This window comes from Caretta caretta, chromosome 3, assembly GCF_965140235.1.
Source record: "Caretta caretta isolate rCarCar2 chromosome 3, rCarCar1.hap1, whole genome shotgun sequence".
Taxonomy (NCBI): domain Eukaryota; kingdom Metazoa; phylum Chordata; order Testudines; family Cheloniidae; genus Caretta; species Caretta caretta.
In genome coordinates, this window is record NC_134208.1 from 31,447,830 (window position 1) to 31,468,282 (window position 20,453).

At 46.9% G+C, this 20,453-nt stretch overlaps 1 protein-coding gene across 9 annotated transcripts in view; it reads left to right on the plus strand.

Annotated features, from left to right (window-relative positions):
• Positions 1 to 2,898: 2,898 nt before the first annotated feature.
• Positions 2,899 to 20,453, plus strand: part of CYS1 (cystin 1) — a 43,374-nt gene continuing 25,819 nt past the window's right edge. For 2 of the 9 annotated variants that reach the window (XM_048845498.2, XM_048845506.2), the window contains exon 1: positions 2,900 to 3,792. In XM_048845498.2, the coding sequence (XP_048701455.2) occupies positions 3,397 to 3,792 (396 nt within the window). In that variant the 5' untranslated portion in view covers positions 2,900 to 3,396. Of the gene's footprint in view, positions 3,793 to 20,453 lie in introns of all 9 variants that reach the window. The other 7 variants (XM_075126421.1, XM_075126420.1, XM_048845505.2 and 4 more) reach the window with 6 other exon arrangements.

Genomic DNA, 20,453 nt, shown 5'->3' on the forward strand with positions numbered 1-20,453 from the left:
AATGAGAACTTGAGGAAATCCGTGACTAGCGGGACCACAGATACATATTTCAGTTTTTCCTGGCCCTCATTCTCAAATGGGTGTGTGTCAAATGGGCCTTTATGCAAATATATTTTCAGTCTCCTTTTGTGCAAGAATACCACCACTCAGCTCCATATCAAGGATTAGCTGCATTTCACAACAGTTCATCTTCATAGTACAGAACTTGGGAAACTCCAGTGTGTTTACCAGGCTGTGGAGGACATGGGGTGGTAGTAAGCCCTCAGGTGGCAAGTTCTGGATATGCCTTTTGGTGCAAATTACTTGGGAACACGTATCCAACTGTGTTCTCCTTTGAACTGTGGCATTCCAGAGGCACTGCTCTTTATGTTGTTTGGTCACAATGTAGAAAGTGTACACATACCTTTGTTCCTCTGAGGAACCTTCTACATTGTTTCTGAACAAATATACTATAGCCCTGCAGTGGAAAACAAAGGGTCTGTTGGTTTCTGAGCGCTAGTAGTACACCTCAGAAGACACAAGGAAGAAATGTTTATTCAGATCTGATCTGGTTTGCTCACACATGCCATTTTGCATACACCTTGGGACCCATTGCCAGTGAAATCACTTTTTTCCCCCATAGACCTTGGCTATGGGCTACATTCTTCAGTCCTTACTTTGAGCGACTGCCAGGAGCAAAAATCCCCAACAGATGGAGACGGGACACTAGATGGGGAAGACTCTGAGTTACTCTAGAGAATTCTTTCCCAGGTATCTGCCTGATTGGTCCTGCCCACATGCTCGGGGTCGAACCGATCGCCATATTTGGGGTCGGGAAGGAATTTTTCACCCAGTCAGATTGGCAGGCTTTTTGCCTTCCTCTGCAGCATGGGGCATGGGTCACTTGCAGGTTTAAACTATGTAAATGGTGAATTCTCTGTAACTTGAAGTCATTAAACCATGATTTGAGGACTTCAGTAACTCAGCCAGAGGTTAGGGGTCTATTTCAGAAGTGGGGTGAGGTTCTGTGCAATGTGCAGGTCAGATTCACTAGATGATAATGATGATCCTTCTTACCTTAAAGTCTATGAGTCTATGAGCAACACTCTCATGTGAGTCAATGGGTGTTTGGACAGAGAGAGAGAGCTATAGGATTTGGCCACATAAATAGAGGTCCACTTTCTACCCTTATAATTTATACATTGACACAAGTTAGATCTTTCATTCTACTTCTATACTCTAAATAGAGATTTTATCAATAGCGACTTTCTATATCATTATGTTTGATCTCATATAAGATCAGACTAAGGAGAGAGAAGGTAGGAAGGGCTGCCTAGCCTAAAGAAACTGACCCAACCCAGGCCTCTTGTGTCAGAACAGACTAAGCAGAGTGAGTTCTGGATTTTGTTGTTTTTCAAAGATTCTGTAACTCTCTCATGTGTTTTATTAAGGCTATGTCTACACTAGCACGTTTGTTGGTAAACCTTTTTTCGATCAGGAGTGTGTGAAAAAAATACACCCTGACCGACATAAGTTTCACCAAGAGAAGCGCAGGTGTGGACAGTGCCATGTCGGTGGGAGACGCTCTCCTGCTGACATTGTGACCACCACTCACTGGGGGTGGTTTAATTATGCCGACATTAGAGCTCTCTTCCGCCAGCATAGAGCATCTGCGTGGGAGAACTTACAGTGGGGCAGCTGCAGCGGTACAGCTGTGCCGCTGTAAGGTCTGCAGTGTACACATAGCCTAAGAGTAAAGTGTCTGTGGTTAAGAAATTCCTTTGCTAGGCCTGTGTTCCCTTGCTTTCCTGCCATGTTGGCCCTGAAGGGTTTAACGAGAAATCAGAGTTCCCAGAGCCAGGTGATCAATGGAAGGGAACATATCTAAATAATTGGGGACTCAGGAGAGCTGGGTCATTGGCCTGGAGGACAGAGGTAGCTGAACTGTGGGATCCCACTGCTCTAAAAGGGTGTCAAACATGGGGTGTGCTCCTGGGAGTATGCCTGACAGACCCATAACTGGGAACCATACCAGTCACTACTCAGACTCAGAGGGGCTTAGAAGCACCTAGGGCAGGATTTGGGTCTGTTTATTATGGACTGGTGTCTATCCAAAAGTGAGGAGGGGGCCAGGTTGTAAAAGGAATAGACATTGTTTTGTGTAGTGTAAGCCCATTTTTTATACCAGTTCAGAGGAGCTGCTACTGAAAACCATTTTTCGTAATGGTCAATTTGCTAGGGCAGATCAGGCTTAAGAAGAATTTGTATGAGTAGCCTGTACACTATCCATCTGGAGATCTATAACAGCCATATGAAGCCAAAGTATGAGGTTTTGGCTAGATCTTATGCATCTGGGGTGTGAAACACAGCACATATTTAAAAGGAGATAATATGAAACAATTTATTGTCCCCTTGAGAAATGTGAACCAAGAATCAATGCATATTTTGATTTGTAATTTATACCACACTCTTTTTATGAGTTACTGTGTGATCTTATTTTCTCAGTCTGTTTGGCTTTTTAGTAATTATCTGATTCACATTTTAGAAAGGGCAATTTCGAAAGAGCTCCTTTCTTACAGTCTAAAATCCATAATTATTCTGCAATTAATCTGACCAGTGTCCTGGTTATGTTCAAGAGTCCAAATATGTTGTATAGACAGCTTGATTTTTGTCCTGCCCTTAAAGTAACTGAAATTGAAAGCATCAGAGAATATGAAAACATTGTGCTGGGGGAAGAGTGAAGAGGAAAGGGCCATATTTCTCTGGACTAAGTTTAAGTTCGAATCTAAAGTTTTTGCTTTGAGTTCCTCTCTCCTTTCACTTTATAGTCCAGGCTCTCTCTCTCTCTCTCTCTCTCTCTCTCTCTCTCTCACACACACACACACACAAATAAAAAAAAATCCATGTTTATTTGTCATGGTTTCCACAGACTAAGCTCAACAGCAGATTGAAGTTGTGAGCACTGCTTTGTGGTATTTCCTTTTTTGAGATTTTTTTTCCAGGATGTTTTTGAACTGGCTCCATGTTCACACACACACACACATTCACAGCGAGGTTACACCCAGTTGGTTCCTTCTTGAGGGTAAATTCTTGGGATTCGCAGCTTCCAAACAGCCGATTTCCTTTCCTCGCAGCTGGGAGGGCAGGTTCCCAGGCTGCTGCTCCTGTGCTCACTGACTGCCACTGCTGGACCGTCCCCAGGAGGAGTTAGTCGCTTCACTTCTAAGGTCCCTCAAAGCAAACAAGGGGGAGGCGGGGAGGGGAAAGAGGGGATCCGGGATCAGCCTCTCCTGCCCCAGCAGCAGCCAGGATGCTCCGAGGCAGCGGCAGCTGCTGGCTTCTGGAATCCCGGCCAGGCGAGTCACCCCGTTAGGAGGCCCCGCCAGCACCCCCGGCCCGGAGGGCAGCGGCGGCAGCATGGGCAGCGGCAGCAGCAGGAGGAAGCGGAGCTGCAGCCCCGCCGCGGATCGTCCTGGCAGGCGGGGCAGAAGCAGCAGCGCCCCCAGCGGGCAGGGCGAGGAGGCCAGGGGCAGCCAGGCGCCCGCCCCCACGGAGCTGCCCAGCACCAGCCTGCGGCGGCCGCAGCTGGGCGAACCGGCGGAGGACTCGGACTGGGAGCTGCTGGAGGAGGTGCTGGCTGAGTGCGAGGAGCCGGGCGCGCTGCCCCCCACGGCCCGGGGCCCGGCTGCCCCCATCCCGGGCCCGCCCCGCCGGGGTCCCGCCGGGGACTCCGGGGCCGACCACGACCGGCACCCAGGGGCGGCGGCAGCAGGGAGCGGCCGGGGCAGCGGGGCCGCCGGAGGGGACCAGCCGGTAAGTGACACCCCCATCCCGACAGGGAGGCGGGAGCGGAGCGGAGCCCAGGCAGCAAGATGGAGGCGAGGCAGGGCCCGGCCCGGGGCCCAAGTAACCCGTCCCCCCCGCTCAGCGCCTTGCTCCCCGGCCAGCCCGTCCCCCCCCGGGGGCCCATCGCCCTGGGATCCAGCCAGCCCGTCCCCCCGGGGCCCATCGCCCTGGGATCCAGCCAGCCCGTCCCCCCTGGGGCCCATCGCCCTGGGATCCAGCCAGCCCGTACCCCCTTTCAGGTAGTTGAAAGCAGCTATCACATCCCCCCTCATTCTTCTCTTCTGCAGACTAAGTAATTCCAGTTCCCTCAGCCTCTCCTCATAAGTCATGTGCTCCAGTCCCCTAATCATTTTTGTTGCCCTCCGCTGGACTTTTTCCAATTTTTCCACATCCTTCTTGTAGTGTGGGGCCCAAAACTGGACACAGTACTCCAGATGAGGCCTCACCAATGTCGAATAGAGGGGAATGATCACATCCCTCGATCTGCTGGCAATGCTCCTACTTATACAGCCCAAAATGCTGTTAGCCTTCTTGGCAACAAGGGCATACTGTTGACTCATATCCAGCTTCTTGTCCACTGTAACCCCTAGGTCCTTTTCTGCAGAACTGCTGCCTAGCCACTGTGTCCCTAGTCTGTAGCAGTGCCTGGGATTCTTCCATCCTAAGTGCAGGACTCTGCACTTGTCCTTGTTGAACCTCATCAGATTTCTTTTGGCCCAATCCTCCAATTTGTCTAAGTCCCTCTGTATCCTATCCCTATCCTCCAGCGTATCTACCACTCCCCCAGTTTTGCGTCATCTGCAAACTTGCTGAGGGTGCAATCCACGCCATCCTCCAGATCATTAATGAAGATATTGAACAAAACTGGCCCCAGGACCGACCCTTGGGGCACTCTGCTTGATACCGGCTGCCAACTAGACATGGAGCCATTGATCACTACCCGCTGAGCCCAACAATCTAGCCAGCTTTCTATCCACCTTACAGTCCATTCATCCAGCCCATACTTCTTTAACTTGCTGGCAAGAATACTGTGGGAGACCGTATCAAAAGCTTTGCTAAAGTCAAGGAATAACATGTCCACTACTTTCCCCTCATCTACAGAGCCAGTTATCTCATAGTAGAAGGCAATTAGGTTAGTCAGGTATGATTTGCCCTTGGTGAATCCATGCTGACTGTTCCCAATCACTTTCTTCTCCTCTAAGTGCTTGAGAATTGGTTCCTTGAGAACCTGCTTCATGATTTTTCCAGGGACTGAGGTGAGGCTGACTGGCCTGTAGTTCCTCAGATCTTCCTTCTTCCCTTTTTTAAAGATGGGCACTACATTAGCCTTTTTCCAGTCATCTGGGACCTCCCCCGATCACCATGAGTTTTCAAAGATAATGGCCGCTGGCTCTGCAATCACATCAGCCACCTCCTTTAGCACCCTCGGATGCAGCGCATCCGGCCCCATGGACTTGTGCACGTCCAGCTTTTCTAAATAGTCATGAACCACTTTTTTCTCCACAGAGGGCTGGTCACCTCCTCCCCATACTGTGCTGCCCAGTGCAGTGAAGGTTCCAGACAGCTCATCCCACCCCTGGTGTCCCCTCTGGCCCACACCCTAGGGCCCAATGCCCTTGGGATCCAGTGAGCCCCATCCCTCCAGGATCCCATCTAGCCCATTGCCCTGAGGATCTACCTAGCCCCATCCGTCACTTGGACTCCCATTCTAACCCAATGCCCAGGGATCCAGCCAGCCTGATCCCCTTAGGACTTCCCCTATAACCTATCACCCAGCTAACCCATTTCCCTTGCAGGTCCCTTTCTATTTAATCCCTTCTGGGAGTCCCAGCTAGCCTGCCTCCTTGGGAGGGGTGTCCCAGCCCGCCCAGTTCTTTGAGTTCAATACAGAACTGGTTCCTATAACGTTTACAGATCAGCATCCCAACCTATAGAGCTCTCCCTTTTCTGTGGAGACAGTTGCATAGCTTAATTCGTCCTTTCTTTTAATTTTATCCTTTTACTCCTAGCTGTAGCCCCTTCAGCTAAAGTTGTGGGGTAAGCCCTTGGATAGTTCTCTTTCCTTTGCCGGTTCTCGACCTAGGCCCTGTGTACGTTAGAAAAGTCTATCACTGTAATATCAATCTACGTAGCCAGTGGTTGCCAAGCTATAGCATAGTCAGTTCTTTTTATCTTTCCTGACAAATCATTCCCTGCAGCCCTTTTATCATTTCTGTTGCTCTTCCCCGAATTCCTTATCTCTTTTAGGGGAAATATAATCATGAAAGGGTCATGCCAGTCTCAGTTTTCTGTGCTCCATTAAAGGTTTTTTCCTCCTTCGATTAATTCCTTGTAAAAGTATCCCAGTGTCATTAAATAAAGCATCTGGCACAGCTCAAATTTTTTCCTTTGTTTAGTCATGTAAGCAATAGTTTGAAACCTGACCATATATATAGATACAGGACCTTTTAATGTTTGCCAGTTCACTGCAGTAACAATGGTGCCATCTGAAAAAAAAACAACCAACACCTCAGTTTTATTCTATACAGCAACTAATGACTTTTCCTGTGACTAGAACTGTAATTAGCAGGGCTTTCTTCCTATCCAACGAAGACAACATTAACTTCAACTTCTGTTTCACCTTAGTAGGATACCAAGGGCACCAACAACAGTGATCTGTCTGTTAGATGCTGCTGCAGGAGGGACTACAAAAATTGTGGGAATACACTGATAGATTAAAAAATAGTAACAAATATTTAGAATTCAGAGGACTTTCCCCATCAGATGCCTAACAACTTTTAGGTTAGGTTAAATGGAAGCTTAAAGCCCTGACAGTCTCACTTTAAGATTATATTCGTATTTCCATTGTAAAACTCTGTTTTTGCAAGGGATAATGATAACTTTGATATAATTTCTTAACAGAGTAATTATTTTGTCAACGATCAGCATGGGCACATATAAAAAAACAAACCTCAAAGCGAAGTCGTATTTAGACATCATGAAAAAATAGAGGTTTAATATCTTTTCTTTGCTCTTATAACTCAAACACACTCACTTGATCCTAGAACTTTTACTCACCTAAGTAATTCTCACTCTTGAGCAATCCCACTGACTTCACTAGTTAATCTTTACTTATGTAAGGGCTAGAGGATACGACTCCACATTTTTGTTCCAACGTGCACTCAAATATTGATTGTGGTGTTTTTAAAAATAAGACAGCTCAGTTGAAATTTGGCTGCTATGTGTAGGGTTATTTTTAAGTAACTAAATTTTTAATATTCTGTATATTCTTATTGATAACATAAATTGGCAAACTACAGTAAGTCATGACAGGTGACGAACAGGGTTACTTTTTTAATAAAGATAAACCAGAGAAAGTTAATCCATAAGAGTAGATATTAAGAAAATGCTGAACTGACAAATCAATAAAGGTCCAAGAATTGAAGAATTAAGGTTGTAGCAGACATGTCTGAATTCATCTAACTAGGTCTAAGTGGATACAGCACATACTGATATGTGATACCATGCACTATTTTTAGCCTTTTACAAGATGCTGCTGAAACTCCTTGCAGGATTTATCTATCAAACCCAGTAGCTTTCTGCCCTCTCCAACCCACTTTTGCCAGTACACCTCTCCTTCACAGATATGTTCAAGTAAGGTGTATTCTAAAGGTATTAGCCTTTTTCATATCTTTTCTAGAATTTCTGATATCCAGCCCTAGTGGCTATTCATATCAATTGGATATTTCACTTAAATATTAGTGAAGAATGTTGACATCTACACTATCATCATTAGGCTTCAGGGTTAGCACCACACTGAGATAAATCAGGGTCAGTTCACATCTCTCAAAGCAATAGTTTCAGGCTAACTCTCTACAGACTCACAATAGGCAAGATTCTGATCCTCTGACTTATGATGAGACCTGCATGATGACAACACCTTGGAGAGTAAGGTGGTACTCAGGGTAGGAGAGGAGGGCACAGTCTAGCCCTAAGACAGATCTGCATTGGTTCAAACAGAACCAATTAAATCACAGCATACATTCTGCAGGAAGTGAGGAGCCACAAGAAACACCCCAGTCGGCTGGAGGCACCCATGAACAGAGGCTTGTGCACCATTGGCTTAGACTAGTCGGGAGGCTAGGATACAATATGATCAGCTACCAGGACTTCAAAGATGTCAGCTTGTATCTACACAGGTGGAAAGAAGGGTTTTCAATTATGTTAACCTAACTCAATTGAGCTAACACAATTGACAAAAGCACTCTCATCCCCTCCCAAGTCATTTGAAGAGAAACAAAATTACAGGGGCTTTGCAAAGAGAATTAACTCACAGGTTAGGTCAGGGTTTTTTTCCTTTGGAACCTGGAGCACGAAGCATTTTCATCTGAAATTTCAAAGCAGTTCTCATACATGGACTGGTATTATTCTGATTATACAGATGGAGAAACTGAGGCTAGCAGCAGAGTTAGGAATAGAACCCAAATCTCCTGAGTCTTATTCTTTTGGGACCCCTGGATCGCTCTGACAGCAGTCACCTTTCCTTTTGAAACTTCCATTTAATTTCAGCCACCCACTCACCCATCTAGAGCCTCAGCAATCACTCTTGTTTTTCTGTCTCACTTTTCTTTGCTCAGCTCAAAAAGAATATTTGTGGTTTTACAAAAGATGCCATAGTACAGTACATGGTGGCCGCTCTCTATGGAAACCAGGAAGGACTGTGTTGCCGTGGCCTCATTCATCACGCTCCTGGCTTCCTAACATGGAAAAATGTGCAAGCAATCTGGTTTTTTAAATAGCTTTCAGCAGAGTTGTAGGAGCACCTACTTAGTAGAGACATAAAGTGATTACATTATAGCACTGTATATGGGGTGGTATAGTTAATAGTAGTATACAATACTTAGTAGTCATAGTCCAATGGATTGTAATGTACTTTTAAAAATCTGATTTAGTCAGAAAGGTAGTGTATACTTTTTACATCCAGATAAGTGCCCTTTCTGTAAATTTGTGTGAAACAGTGTCACCTTGTGGCTGGTTAGCTGAATCTTATTTATGCTCCGTATTTCATATGGATAGTCCAAAGAGACATTTTTCATTGCACATGTACACACACACACTTTTTATAGATACTTTTACATTGGCACTAAATAGTGTTCTTTTTCTTGTTGAAATACTTTTTAAAGTGGAAATAAACAATGTCTTTTATTCAGGTTTCAGAGTAACAGCCGTGTTAGTCTGTCTTTGCAAAAAGAAAAGGAGTACTTGTGGCACCTTAGAGACTAACCAATTTATTTGAGCATGAGCTTTCGTGAGCTACAGCTCACTTCATCGGATGCATACCGTGGAAACTGCAGTAGACATTATATACACACAGAGACCATGAAACAATACCCCCTCCCACCCCACTGTCCTGCTGGTAATAGCTGCTGGTAATAGCTTATCTAAAGTGATCATCAAGTTGGGCCATTTCCAGCACAAATCCAGGTTTTCTCACCCTCCGCCCCCCCCCCCCCCCAAACTCACTCTCCTGCTGGTAATAGCCCATCCAAAGTGACCACTCTCTTCACAATGTGTATGATAATCAAGGTGGGTCATTTCCAGCACAAATCCAGGTTCTCTCACTCCCTCACCCCCATACACACACAAACTCACTCTCCTGCTGGTAATAGCTTATCCAAAGTGACCACTCTCCCTCCAATGTGCATGATAATCAAGGTGGGCCATTTCCAGCATAAATCCAGGTTTTCTCACCCTCCCACCCCCATACACACACAAACCCCCTCTCTCTCTGGTCACGCAATCACCGACATGAAGGTCACTATCTTACAACAAAAAAACTTCAAATCCAGACTCCAGCGAGAAACTGCTGAATTGGAATTCATTTGCAAATTGGATACTATTAATTTAGGCTTAAATAGAGACTGGGAGTGGCTAAGTCATTATGCAAGGTAGCCTATTTCCCCTTGCTTTTTCCTACCCCCCCCCCCCCCCGACATTCTGCTTAAACTTGGATTTAAACTTGGAGAGTGGTCAATTTGGATGAGCTATTGCCAGCAGGAGAGTGAGTTTGTGTGTGTGTGTGTGTGTGTGTGTGTGTGTGTGTGTGTGTGTGTGTGTGTTCGTTCCCGGGGGTGGGGTGGGGTGAGAGAGCCTGGATCTGTGCTGGAAATGACCCACCTTGATTACCATGCACATTGTAGGGAGAGTGGTCACTTTGGATGAGCTATTACCAGCAGGAGAGTGAGTTTGTGTGTGTATGGGGGTGGGGGGGTGAGAAAACCTGGATTTGTGCTGGAAATGGCCCACCTTGATTATCATGCACATTGTAGGGAGAGTGGTCACTTTGGATAAGCTATTACCAGCAGGAGATTGAGTTTGTGTGTGTGGTTTTTGGAGGGGGGTGAGGGGGTGAGAGAGAGAACCTGGATTTGTGCAGGAAATGGCCCACCTTGATTATCATACACATTGTGAAGAGAGTGGTCACTTTGGATGGGCTATTACCAGCAGGAGAGTGAGTTTGGGGGGGGGGGGGGGCGGAGGGTGAGAAAACCTGGATTTGTGCTGGAAATGGCCCAACTTGATGATCACTTTAGATAAGCTATTACCAGCAGGACAGTGGGGTGGGAGGGGGTATTGTTTCATGGTCTCTGTGTGTATATAATGTCTACTGCAGTTTCCACGGTATGCATCCGATGAAGTGAGCTGTAGCTCACGAAAGCTCATGCTCAAATAAATTGGTTAGTCTCTAAGGTGCCACAAGTACTCCTTTTCTTTTTGTCTTTTATTCAACACTATTAAATATTATTTTCAACATTTAAAAATGATTGTTAATGGTCAAAAGTGCCCTCACGTCAAGTCCATTGTTGACCAAAAGACTAGAAAACATACTGAAGGGAGCAATCCTGCGATGGCAGGGAAATGGACTAGATGACCTAATAAATAGATCTTTTCCAGCTCTAACATCTGTGAATCTATCAACTCCTAGCTACAGCTGGGGGAATGATTGGATGGAAAATCCAAACAAATTGAGATTTTGTCAAACTGCGCAACTCCCTTCATTAATTTCCAGAGTTGGATCTTGATGATCCCAAGCTGAACATTTCACTTTTTTTGTGTGTGGATCACAAGCCACTAATTTTAACACAAGTTTGCAGTTTGGCCAGTGGACGAACAAACCGGTAGTCGTGTTGTAATCTTAACTAAAAAGAATGACAAAGAGTTTATGTAATCACAGCACAGCTGTGCTGCACTCAAACTGACAACTGAACAGAATGGCCACCAGGACGCAGAGGAGTGTTTTCTACCAACATCACTTTCTGATCTTTACAGAGAGTTTGGTTCACTTTGCTGCTTCTGTACTGTAAATGATTGCTGATCTAAAGCAAAAAAATGGAGCGTGGGGAGGAGGATGTTTACCAGAAAAAATTCTAGATCTCAAACATTTTAGAAGAAGGATTCTCTGGGAGCTCCCCATAGTCTTCTTCATTTCCTGAGCGACACTCCTGTCAGCATCTGTCATAACACTCCTGGGTTGGCCACAGGATGCTGCTGCAGATTGGTGAGACATGCCCCTCTCCAGGCCTTGAGTGCCTTACTTATTGCCTAGGATTCCATTCCACAATGTCACATCTGGTTACATACTAGGCCAAATTCGCCCCTGCAGTAAGTATGCTGACTTTAGTGGAGTTTCACTGCAGGGATGGATCTGATCTGCTGAGTTCTAATGATTTGTATCCCCGCCAAACTCAGCACCATGTGCCAAAACCTTCTTCCCAACCTGGAAATAGGATGGAAAGAAAACAAGGAGGAGGCTCTGCAGTCTGGCTGAGAACTAGAAAGAGGCTGAAAGCTGCATCATAAGATGCTGACATGATTTAATTTTTCACTTCGTTGTAATAGAAGAGGTGCCAAACAACCCAGTGATTATTCATTTAGCTCCAGGACAGGGACCCACTGATATTCAAGCCTTGTGCATCACATTAACCCACATAAAACATTAATGTAAGTTACCTGCTGCATGTGCACCATACAAATTACAACTAACATGAGCACACCAGGGTGGAGTTAGATTTCATTCTAAGTCTCTTCCATGCCATACTCAATGAGACATCTCATGCCATATGACCTGAACTGCTGCTAAGATCGTATCCTTCTCCTGGTCACTCTGACCATGTCATCTTGCCCGTCTGGGATGAATTGAGAGCAGACAGAAGTGTGGGCAGAGACCTGAAGGTGTAGACTATACCTTCCTCTCTTTTCAGTTTCCCAGAGCTTTTCTTGAGGCAGTAGATTACAGAGTAGTAGATACCTACATATACTAATACGCATTTCTCTTCGGAAACAAGTGTTGCTGCTGAAAGAGGTCCTTACAGAAGGTAGCATAGGTGCTTGAACTAGCGGTGCTGGGGGTGCTGTAGTACCCTCTGGCTTGAAGTGGTTTCCATCATATAAAGGGTTTACAGTTTGGTTCAGTGGCTCTCAGCACCCCCATTATACAAATTGTTCCAGCACCCCTGGAAGGCAGCAGCTAATTTTGCTTTGTGAAGCAGGTTTTACTAACCAGAGACAGTCCTGATGACTAATTAATTCTCTCTTCCGCCCACATAACATGTACAGCTCACAGTGTGGAGGAGTTAGCCACAGGGGGAAAAATCTGTTGTATAAGTTAAACACACCCTTAAAACATCCAGCATCCTCCTGCCTAGAAAAGTGTTGGAAACTGGGAATGTTGGCTACATTCTCCCAGAGCTAAGAGCAGAGTCAAATGCCCCTAGAAGTGTATATTCCCATTCAGTGCTCATGATTAAGGCTATCCCTACACTGCAAACCTTACAGTGGCACAGCTGTTCCACTACGGCAGGGCCGCTGTAAGGTACTTGGTGTAACTGCTCTTTGCTGGCAAAAAAGAGCTCTCCTGCCGACAAAATAAAACCACCCCCCAACAAGGTGGGTGGTAGCTTTGTCAGCGGGAGAGCATCCCCCGCGGACAAAGTGCTGTCCAGACTGGCACTTTTCATCAGTAAAAGAAGTTATTTTTTTCACACCCAAGTGACAAAAGTTTTACCAATGAAAGTGCAGTGTAGACATGGCCTAATACTGTTGTTGGAATAAAGTGCTCATTGCAGCTTTACCACTGGGGGCGAGATTCATACCTGCTTGTGCAAGGAGCTGCACCCTCTCTGTCCACCAAGGGAGGGATTCAGCCTGAGGGAGAGCAGCCTGTGTTTTCAGTACTGCCTTCTCACAGGCATTACTGCAGGGGATGCCAGCTTTGTGCTATTGTGGGGCAAGTCACAGGGCCCTTCTGCTCCCCATCCCTGAACAGTGCCATCTATTCTTTGGGTGCTATTCTGGTCCTCTGTAGTGGAAGGGATGATGTGATGTGAGACTGTCTTCCTTCCGCGGCCCTGCACCAGGAGTTCAGCGGGGATGGCTATGGCCCTTTGTGTCTAATGAGAACCTCCTGCATGCTAAGATGGTATGTTCCACAGCAGCAGAGATAGGAAGGGTTACTCTGGTTCTCCACTCTGAGATACAGCTTCCTGTCAGACCATGGGTGCCGACTCCGTGGGTGCTCCGGGCTCAAACACGCACTGAAAAAAAAAAGAAGGTTCTCAGCACCCGCAGGGCCAGATTAATCTTTTGTGGGCCCCGGTGCCTGGACTGTGGCCCCATCCCCAGCTCCGCCCATGCTCTGCCCTGAGCCCTGCTTCCGTTTGCCCTCTTCCTTCCCCCCCCCAGCCCAGAGGCCTTGTCTGTGCTCTGCCTGAGGCCACACCCCTGCTCGGCCTCTTCCACCCAAGGCACCGCCCACCGCTCAAACCAGCGGGGGGGAGGGGGAGGCAGAGAGGAGAACCCACCGGCAAAACCAAAAGTCAGCACCTGGGTGTCAGACTGCTCCTTACACCATTCCCACCAATACGTCGTCCCTTTGGAGAGTCAGGGGGGAGCAGGTTTCTCTTTTCTTCAATAAATTGTGTAGATGGTGCCAAAGTACCAGAGCAAATTTTCAATTTCTCCACACAACCCTGCAGATGGGCCTCTCGCTGACTCATGCGACTGCTTCGTATTAGTCTAGGAAGTCTTCTCAGTCATAGAATCATAGAATATGAGTGTTGGAAGGAGGCCATCTAGGCCATCAGGAGGCCATCTAGTCCAACCCCCTGCTCAAAGCAGGACTAATCCCCAACTAAATCATCCCAGCCAGGGCTTTGTCAAACCTGACCTTAAAAACTTCTAAGGAAGGAGATTCTACCACCTCCCAAGGTAACACATTTCAGTGTTTCACCACCCTCCTAGTGAAAAAGTTTTTCCTAATATCCAACCTAAACCTAAACCTCCCCCACTGCAACTTGAGACCATTACTCCTTGTGCTGTCATCTTCTACCACTGAGAATAGTCTAGAACCATCCTCTTTGGAACCCCCTCTCAGGTAGTTGAAAGCAGCTATCAAATCCCCCCTCATTCTTCTCTTCTGCAGACTAAACAATCCCAGTTCTCTCAGCCTCTCCTCATAAGTCATATGTTCCAGACCCTTGGGGCACTCCACTTGATACCAGCTGCCATCTAGACATGGAGCCATTGATCACTATCCGTTCAGCCCGATAATCTAGCCAACTTTCTACCCACCTTATAGTGCATTCATCCAGCCCATACTTCTTTAACTTGCTGACAAGAATACTGTGGGAGACCGTGTCAAAAGCTTTGCTAAAGTCAAGAAACAATACATCCACTGCTTTCCCTTCATCCACAGAACCAGTAATCTCATCATAGAAGGCGATTAGATTAGTCAGGCATGACCTTCCCTTGGTGAATCCATGCTGACTGTTCCTGATCACTTTCCTCTCGTGTAAGTGCTTCAGGATTGATTCCTTGAGGACCTGCTCCATGATTTTTCCAGGGACTGAGGTGAGGCTGACTGGCCTGTAGTTCCCAGGATCCTCCTTCTTCCCTTTTTTAAAGATGGGCACTACATTAGCCTTTTTCCAGTTGTCCGGGACTTCCCCCGATCGCCATGAGTTTTCAAAGATAATGGCCAATGGTTCTGCAATCACATCCACCAACTCCTTTAGCACTCTCGGATGCAACGCATCCGGCCCCATGGGACTTGTGCACGTCCAGCTTTTCCAAATAGTCCCTAACCACTTCTTTTTCCACAGAGGGCTGGCCACCTACTCCCCATGCTGTGTTGCCCAGCGCAGCAGTCTGGGAGCTGACCTTGTTAGTGAAGACAGAGGCAAAAAAAGCATTGAGTACATTAGCTTTTTCCACATCCTCTGTCACTAGGTTGCCTCCCTCATTCAGTAAGGGGCCCACACTTTCCTTGGCTTTCTTCTTGTTGCCAACATACCTGAAGAAACCCTTCTTGTTACTTTTAACATCTCTTGCTAGCTGCAGCTCCAGGTGCGATTTGGCCCTCCTGATTTCATTCCTACATGCCCGAGCAACATTTTTATACTCTTCCCTGGTCATTTGTCCAATCTTCCACTTCTTGTAAGCTTCTTTTTTATGTGTAAGATCTGCAAGGATTTCACTGTTAAGCCAAGCTGGTCGCCTGCCATATTTACTATTCTTTCGACACATCGGGATGGTTTGTCCCTGTAACCTCAATAGGGATTCTTTGAAATACAGCCAGCTCTCCTGGACTCCTTTCCCCCTCATGTTATTGCCCCAGGGGATCCTACCCAACAGTTCCCTGAGGGAGTCGAAGTGTGCTTTCCTGAAGTCCAGGGTACGTATTCTGCTGCTTACCTTTCTTCCCTGTGTCAGGATCCTGAACTCGACCAACTCATGGTCACTGCCTCCCAGATTCCCATCCACTTTTGCTTCCCCTACTAATTCTTCCCGGTTTGTGAGCAGCAGGTCAAGAAAAGCTCTCCCCCTAGTTGGCTCCTCCAGCACTTGCACCAGGAAATTGTCCCCTACATTTTCCAAAAACTTCCTGGATTGTCTGTGCACCGCTGTAGTGCTCTCTCAGTAGATATCAGGATGATTAAAGTCGCCCATGAGAACCAGGGCGTGTGATCTAGTAGCTTCTGCGAGTTGCCAGAAGAAAGCCTCATCCACCTCATCCCCCTGGTCCGGTGGTCTATAGCAGACTCCTTCCACTACATCACTCTTGTTGCTCACACTTCTAAACTTAATCCAGAGACACTCAGGTTTTTCTGCAGTTTCATACTGGAGCTCTGAGCAGTCATACTGCTCCCTTACATACAGTGCTACTCCCCCACCTTTTCTGCCCTGCCTGTCCTTCCTGAACAGTTTATAACCATCCATGACAGAACTGCAGTCATGTGAGTTATCCCACCACGTCTCTGTTATTCTAATCACGTCATAATTCCTTGCCTTCACCAGGACCTCCAGTTCTCCCTGCTTGTTTCCAAGGCTTTGTGCATTTGTATATAGGCACTTGAGATAACCTGCTGATCGCCCCTCATTCTCAGTATGAGGTAGGAGCCCTCCCCTCATAGACGTTCCTGCCTGTGCTTCCTCCCGGTATCCTGCTTGCCCACTTACCTCAGGGCTTTGGTCTCCTTCCCCCGGTGAACCTAGTTTAAACCCCTCCTCACTAGGTTACCCAGCCTGCTCGCAAAGGTGCTCTTCCCTCTCTTCGTTAGGTGGAGCCCGTCTCTGCCCAGCACTCCTCCTTCATGGAACACTATCCCATGGTCAAAGAATCCAAAGCCTTCTCTCCGACACCACCTGCGTAGCCATTCGTTGACTTCCACAATTCGACGGTCCCTACCCCGGCCTTTTCCTTCCATGGGGAGGATGGACGAGAACACCACTTGCACCTCAAACTCCTTTATCCTTCTTCCCAGAGCCACGTAGTCCGCAGTGATCCGCTCAAGGTCATTCTTGGCAGTATCATTGGTGCCCACGTGGAGAAGCAGGAAGGGGTAGCGATCCGAGGGCTTGATGAGTCTTGGCAGTCTCTCTGTCACATCACGAATCTTAGCCCCTGGCAAGCAGCAGACTTCTCTGTTTTCCCGGTCAGGGCGGCAGATAGATGACTGAGTCCCCCTGAGGAGAGAGTCCCCGACCACCACCACCTGCCTCCTTCTCTTGGGAGTGGTGGTTGTGGAACCCCCAACCTCAGGACATCGCATCTCATGCCTTCCAACCAGCCGAGTCTCCTTCTGCTTTCTCCCCCCAGACGTATCATCTGGTCCGCTCTCCGCAATAGTACCTGTGGAGAGAACATGAAAACGTTTACTTACCTGTGTCTGCGTTGCTGGTACCCGGACATTCCCCCTTCTTCTTCTGGAGGTCACATGGTGCCAAGCTTCTTCACTGGCCTCTTGGCTCTGCTGTGCAACCTGCTCTAAATCTTTAGAGCTTTGTGCCCGTAGAAGCATATCCTGACTTTTGTCCAGGAAATTCTCAGATTCTCGTATGCAACGCAAGGTCGATATCTGTTGCTCCAGACCTTCAATCTTCTCTTCCAATATGGATACTAGCTTGCACTTTGTACAGACAAAGTCGCGTCTGTCCTGTGGAAGAAAGACAAACATGGCACATCCAGTGCAGGTCACAATAACTGAACACCCCCCCTCCATATCATCTTCCTACTATGAGCTTCCTCAGAGAAGCTGGCAAGATGTAAGCCTCACTGGGCTCACCCCAGGCGAACTCCCAGGCAAACTCCTGCTGTGTGCTGCTCTGCTGTTCCCCGCTGCTCAGCTGGTCCGCCGCCGCTCAGCTGGTTGCCAGAGCTCTGGCTATTTTTAAACAGCCAGGCTTCCCTGAAACAAACAAACAGACATCCCCAATACCCACCACCCGGAGGCTACCACCCAATCAGGCTCTCGCTCAGGCTTTCAAACTGCCCTCCCAGCAAACACACACTCGGATACTCAGCAAACACACACTCGGATACTCACCAATCCCAGGCAAACTCCAAACAGAGCATTGCAAAACAAACAAAAAAACAAAACAAAAAACTTTAACTTTCCGGTGGCCTGTGTGAAAGAAGCTGGGGCCGGATTTGTAAAGATCTTTAGACACCTAAAGATCTTTACAGGTCTGGCCCTTGGTTGCTAATGGACTAGTGCCACCATCGCCAAAGCCACCATCACCCAACTGCCTACCTTGTAAACAGCTATAACAGAGAGGCCAAGGATTTGCAAAGTCACAGGTACCACACATCCGTCCCAGCCTCGAGGCAGCCATTACTCACAACTTATCTGCACACACTTTTTTCACTGGTGTAACTAAATCAGTATAAAAAACAGCTGTAGTGAAGTCAGTGTAACCCTCTCGCATGGACTCAGCTATATCCACATGGAACTGCCTTCAGGCTAGCGGGTTGCACAGATCTAACTGATTGGGGTTGAGCTCAATTTAGTTAACTTGGTGGAAACCAGTATGTAGAGCAGCCCTTACTGGACTGGAATTAAACAGGTGGCTAAGGGTATGTATGATTATACTATCAGGGTAGCCGTGTTAGTCTGTATCCACAAAAATAACAGGGAGTCCGGTGGTACCTTAAAGACTAACAGATTTATTTGGGCATAAGCTTTCGTGGGTAAAAAAACCCACTTCTTCAGATGCATTGGAGTAAAAATTACAGAAGCAGGTATTATACTGACACATGAAGAGAAGGGAGTTACCTCACAAGTGGAGAACCAGTGTTGACATTCCTGGACATTCTATAACAAATTTAAAAATAGATTCCTGGACATTCTGTAACAGATTTAAAAGTAGCTATATTTGAACAAAAAAACTTTCAGAAACAGACTTCAAAGAGAAACTGCGGAACTAAAATTCATTTGCAAATTTAACACCATTAATTTGGGCTTGAATAGGGACTGGGAGTGGCTGGCTCACTACAAAAGCAGCTTTGCCTTTCCTGGAATTGACACCTCCTCATCTATTGTTGGGAGTGGACTACATCCCTCCTGATCGAATTGGCCCTGTCAACACTGGTTCTCCACTTGTGAGGTAACTCCCTTCTCTTCATGTGTCAATATAATAATACCTGCTTCTGTAATTTTCACTCCATGCACCTGAAGAAGTGGGTTTTTTTACCCACGAAAGCTCATGCCCAAATAAATCTGTTAGTCCTTAAGGTGCTACTGGACTCCCTGTTGTTTTTATGATTACACTGCAATCACGGCGTGTGAGTGTAGCTCAAATGGCCATAATGCTAGCTGGGCTAATCTAGCTAGCTTGGGCACCAGAACAGTTGTGCAGTGCCCGCTTCAGCGTGGGTTAGTCCTGTGAGTAAACTACCCACGCTTCTGGGCAGGTTTGTACAGCCCGTGCTTCCGTAGCTTCACTGTTCAGGTACCCAGGCTAGCTAGATTAAAGGTACAAGTGCTGCAGTGGCACAGTGTAGACACCTACTGCAGCGACAGAAAGGGTGGTTCCATTGCTGTAGGAGTGGAGGGGTGGGCTCCCCTCGATCTAGCGGCATCTACAGAGGGGGTGAGTTGCCCTGTGCAGCACAGGGCATGACATTTCTCACAGTCCTAGGTCAAGCTAACGTTTTAGCTGTAGACCAGGCCTAAAGGTAGCTCAGGTTTGTCTCCCTGAGCTGCAGTCCCACCCACTGTAGGCATACCCTCATGTAAGGTGCTGCACCCCATTGAGTAATCTCTCAAGCTATCTCGGCCTGAAAAAGCCAAGCAAAGCTGAATCACAGACTGTAAGCTGGGCAGGAGGCTTTAATGTTATGCTATATATTTTTTTTCCCCTTTGCAGTCTCATTTTTCCAAGGAAGGCCTTTTCTCTTTCTTTCTCTGGAGACAAAGCTACTTTTTCATTTTCCTGCAAAGAAAATAAAAGCCAAGGCCAAAGTCTGCTCACCTTATGCAGGTTTGTCCATTTCATGTCAGCTGGACCCTTCCCCTGAATCAGGGTAACTCCTGGGAAACAGGGTTGGCCGATTCAGGACCAATATTTAAAAAAAATAAATTAAAAATTCAAATTAGCCTGGCTGGGTGTGATTGTTATTGGAAGCCACCCTCCTGTGAGAGCAAAAAGACAGAAGGAATTGGGGTGAGGATCCCTCAAGGAGCAGCTGCTAGTTCTGGAAGCCCTGTGCATTGATTGAAGTGACAACAGGGCATGTGGGGAGGAATCACTAGAAACACAGGCAGCTCAGAGAGACAGGGCCTCTGCTTCAATGGTATTGATTCTCCCAGAATCCATTTAGATTCCTGGGGACCCCAGGATTTAGGCACTGGCCCTACAGCCTGTTCCATAGGGGAGCAAACCCTGGCCCCCCACAGAACAAGTGGGAACCTTGCAGAGATTTCCTTCCCTTTGTCCTTCCTTGTAGGTTTCCTGTGGAGGATGGGGCTCCAGTCTCTCTCTAATTAAAGAAAAGATGAACTGAGAATGGGAAACACTACCACCCCCATTTCGTTTCTTGTCTCACTGAAAACATGAACAGTCAGCGTAGCCTTCTTCCTGCAATCACTGTGCGATGAACACTCTGTAACAGCAAATCTGCATAGTCAGTAACACGGAAGGAAGTGCTTCCATTTAAAAAAAAAATAAATGGAAATGCACTGTGAGACTGCAGCATTGCAGAGGGTGTTCTGTACTACTCCTGCATTCCTTGGTTCCACCCTACTCTCCACTTGCTCTTTGCAGTAACATCCCCAAAGCGTATATTAACCAAAGCAGGAAAACAAGGAGAA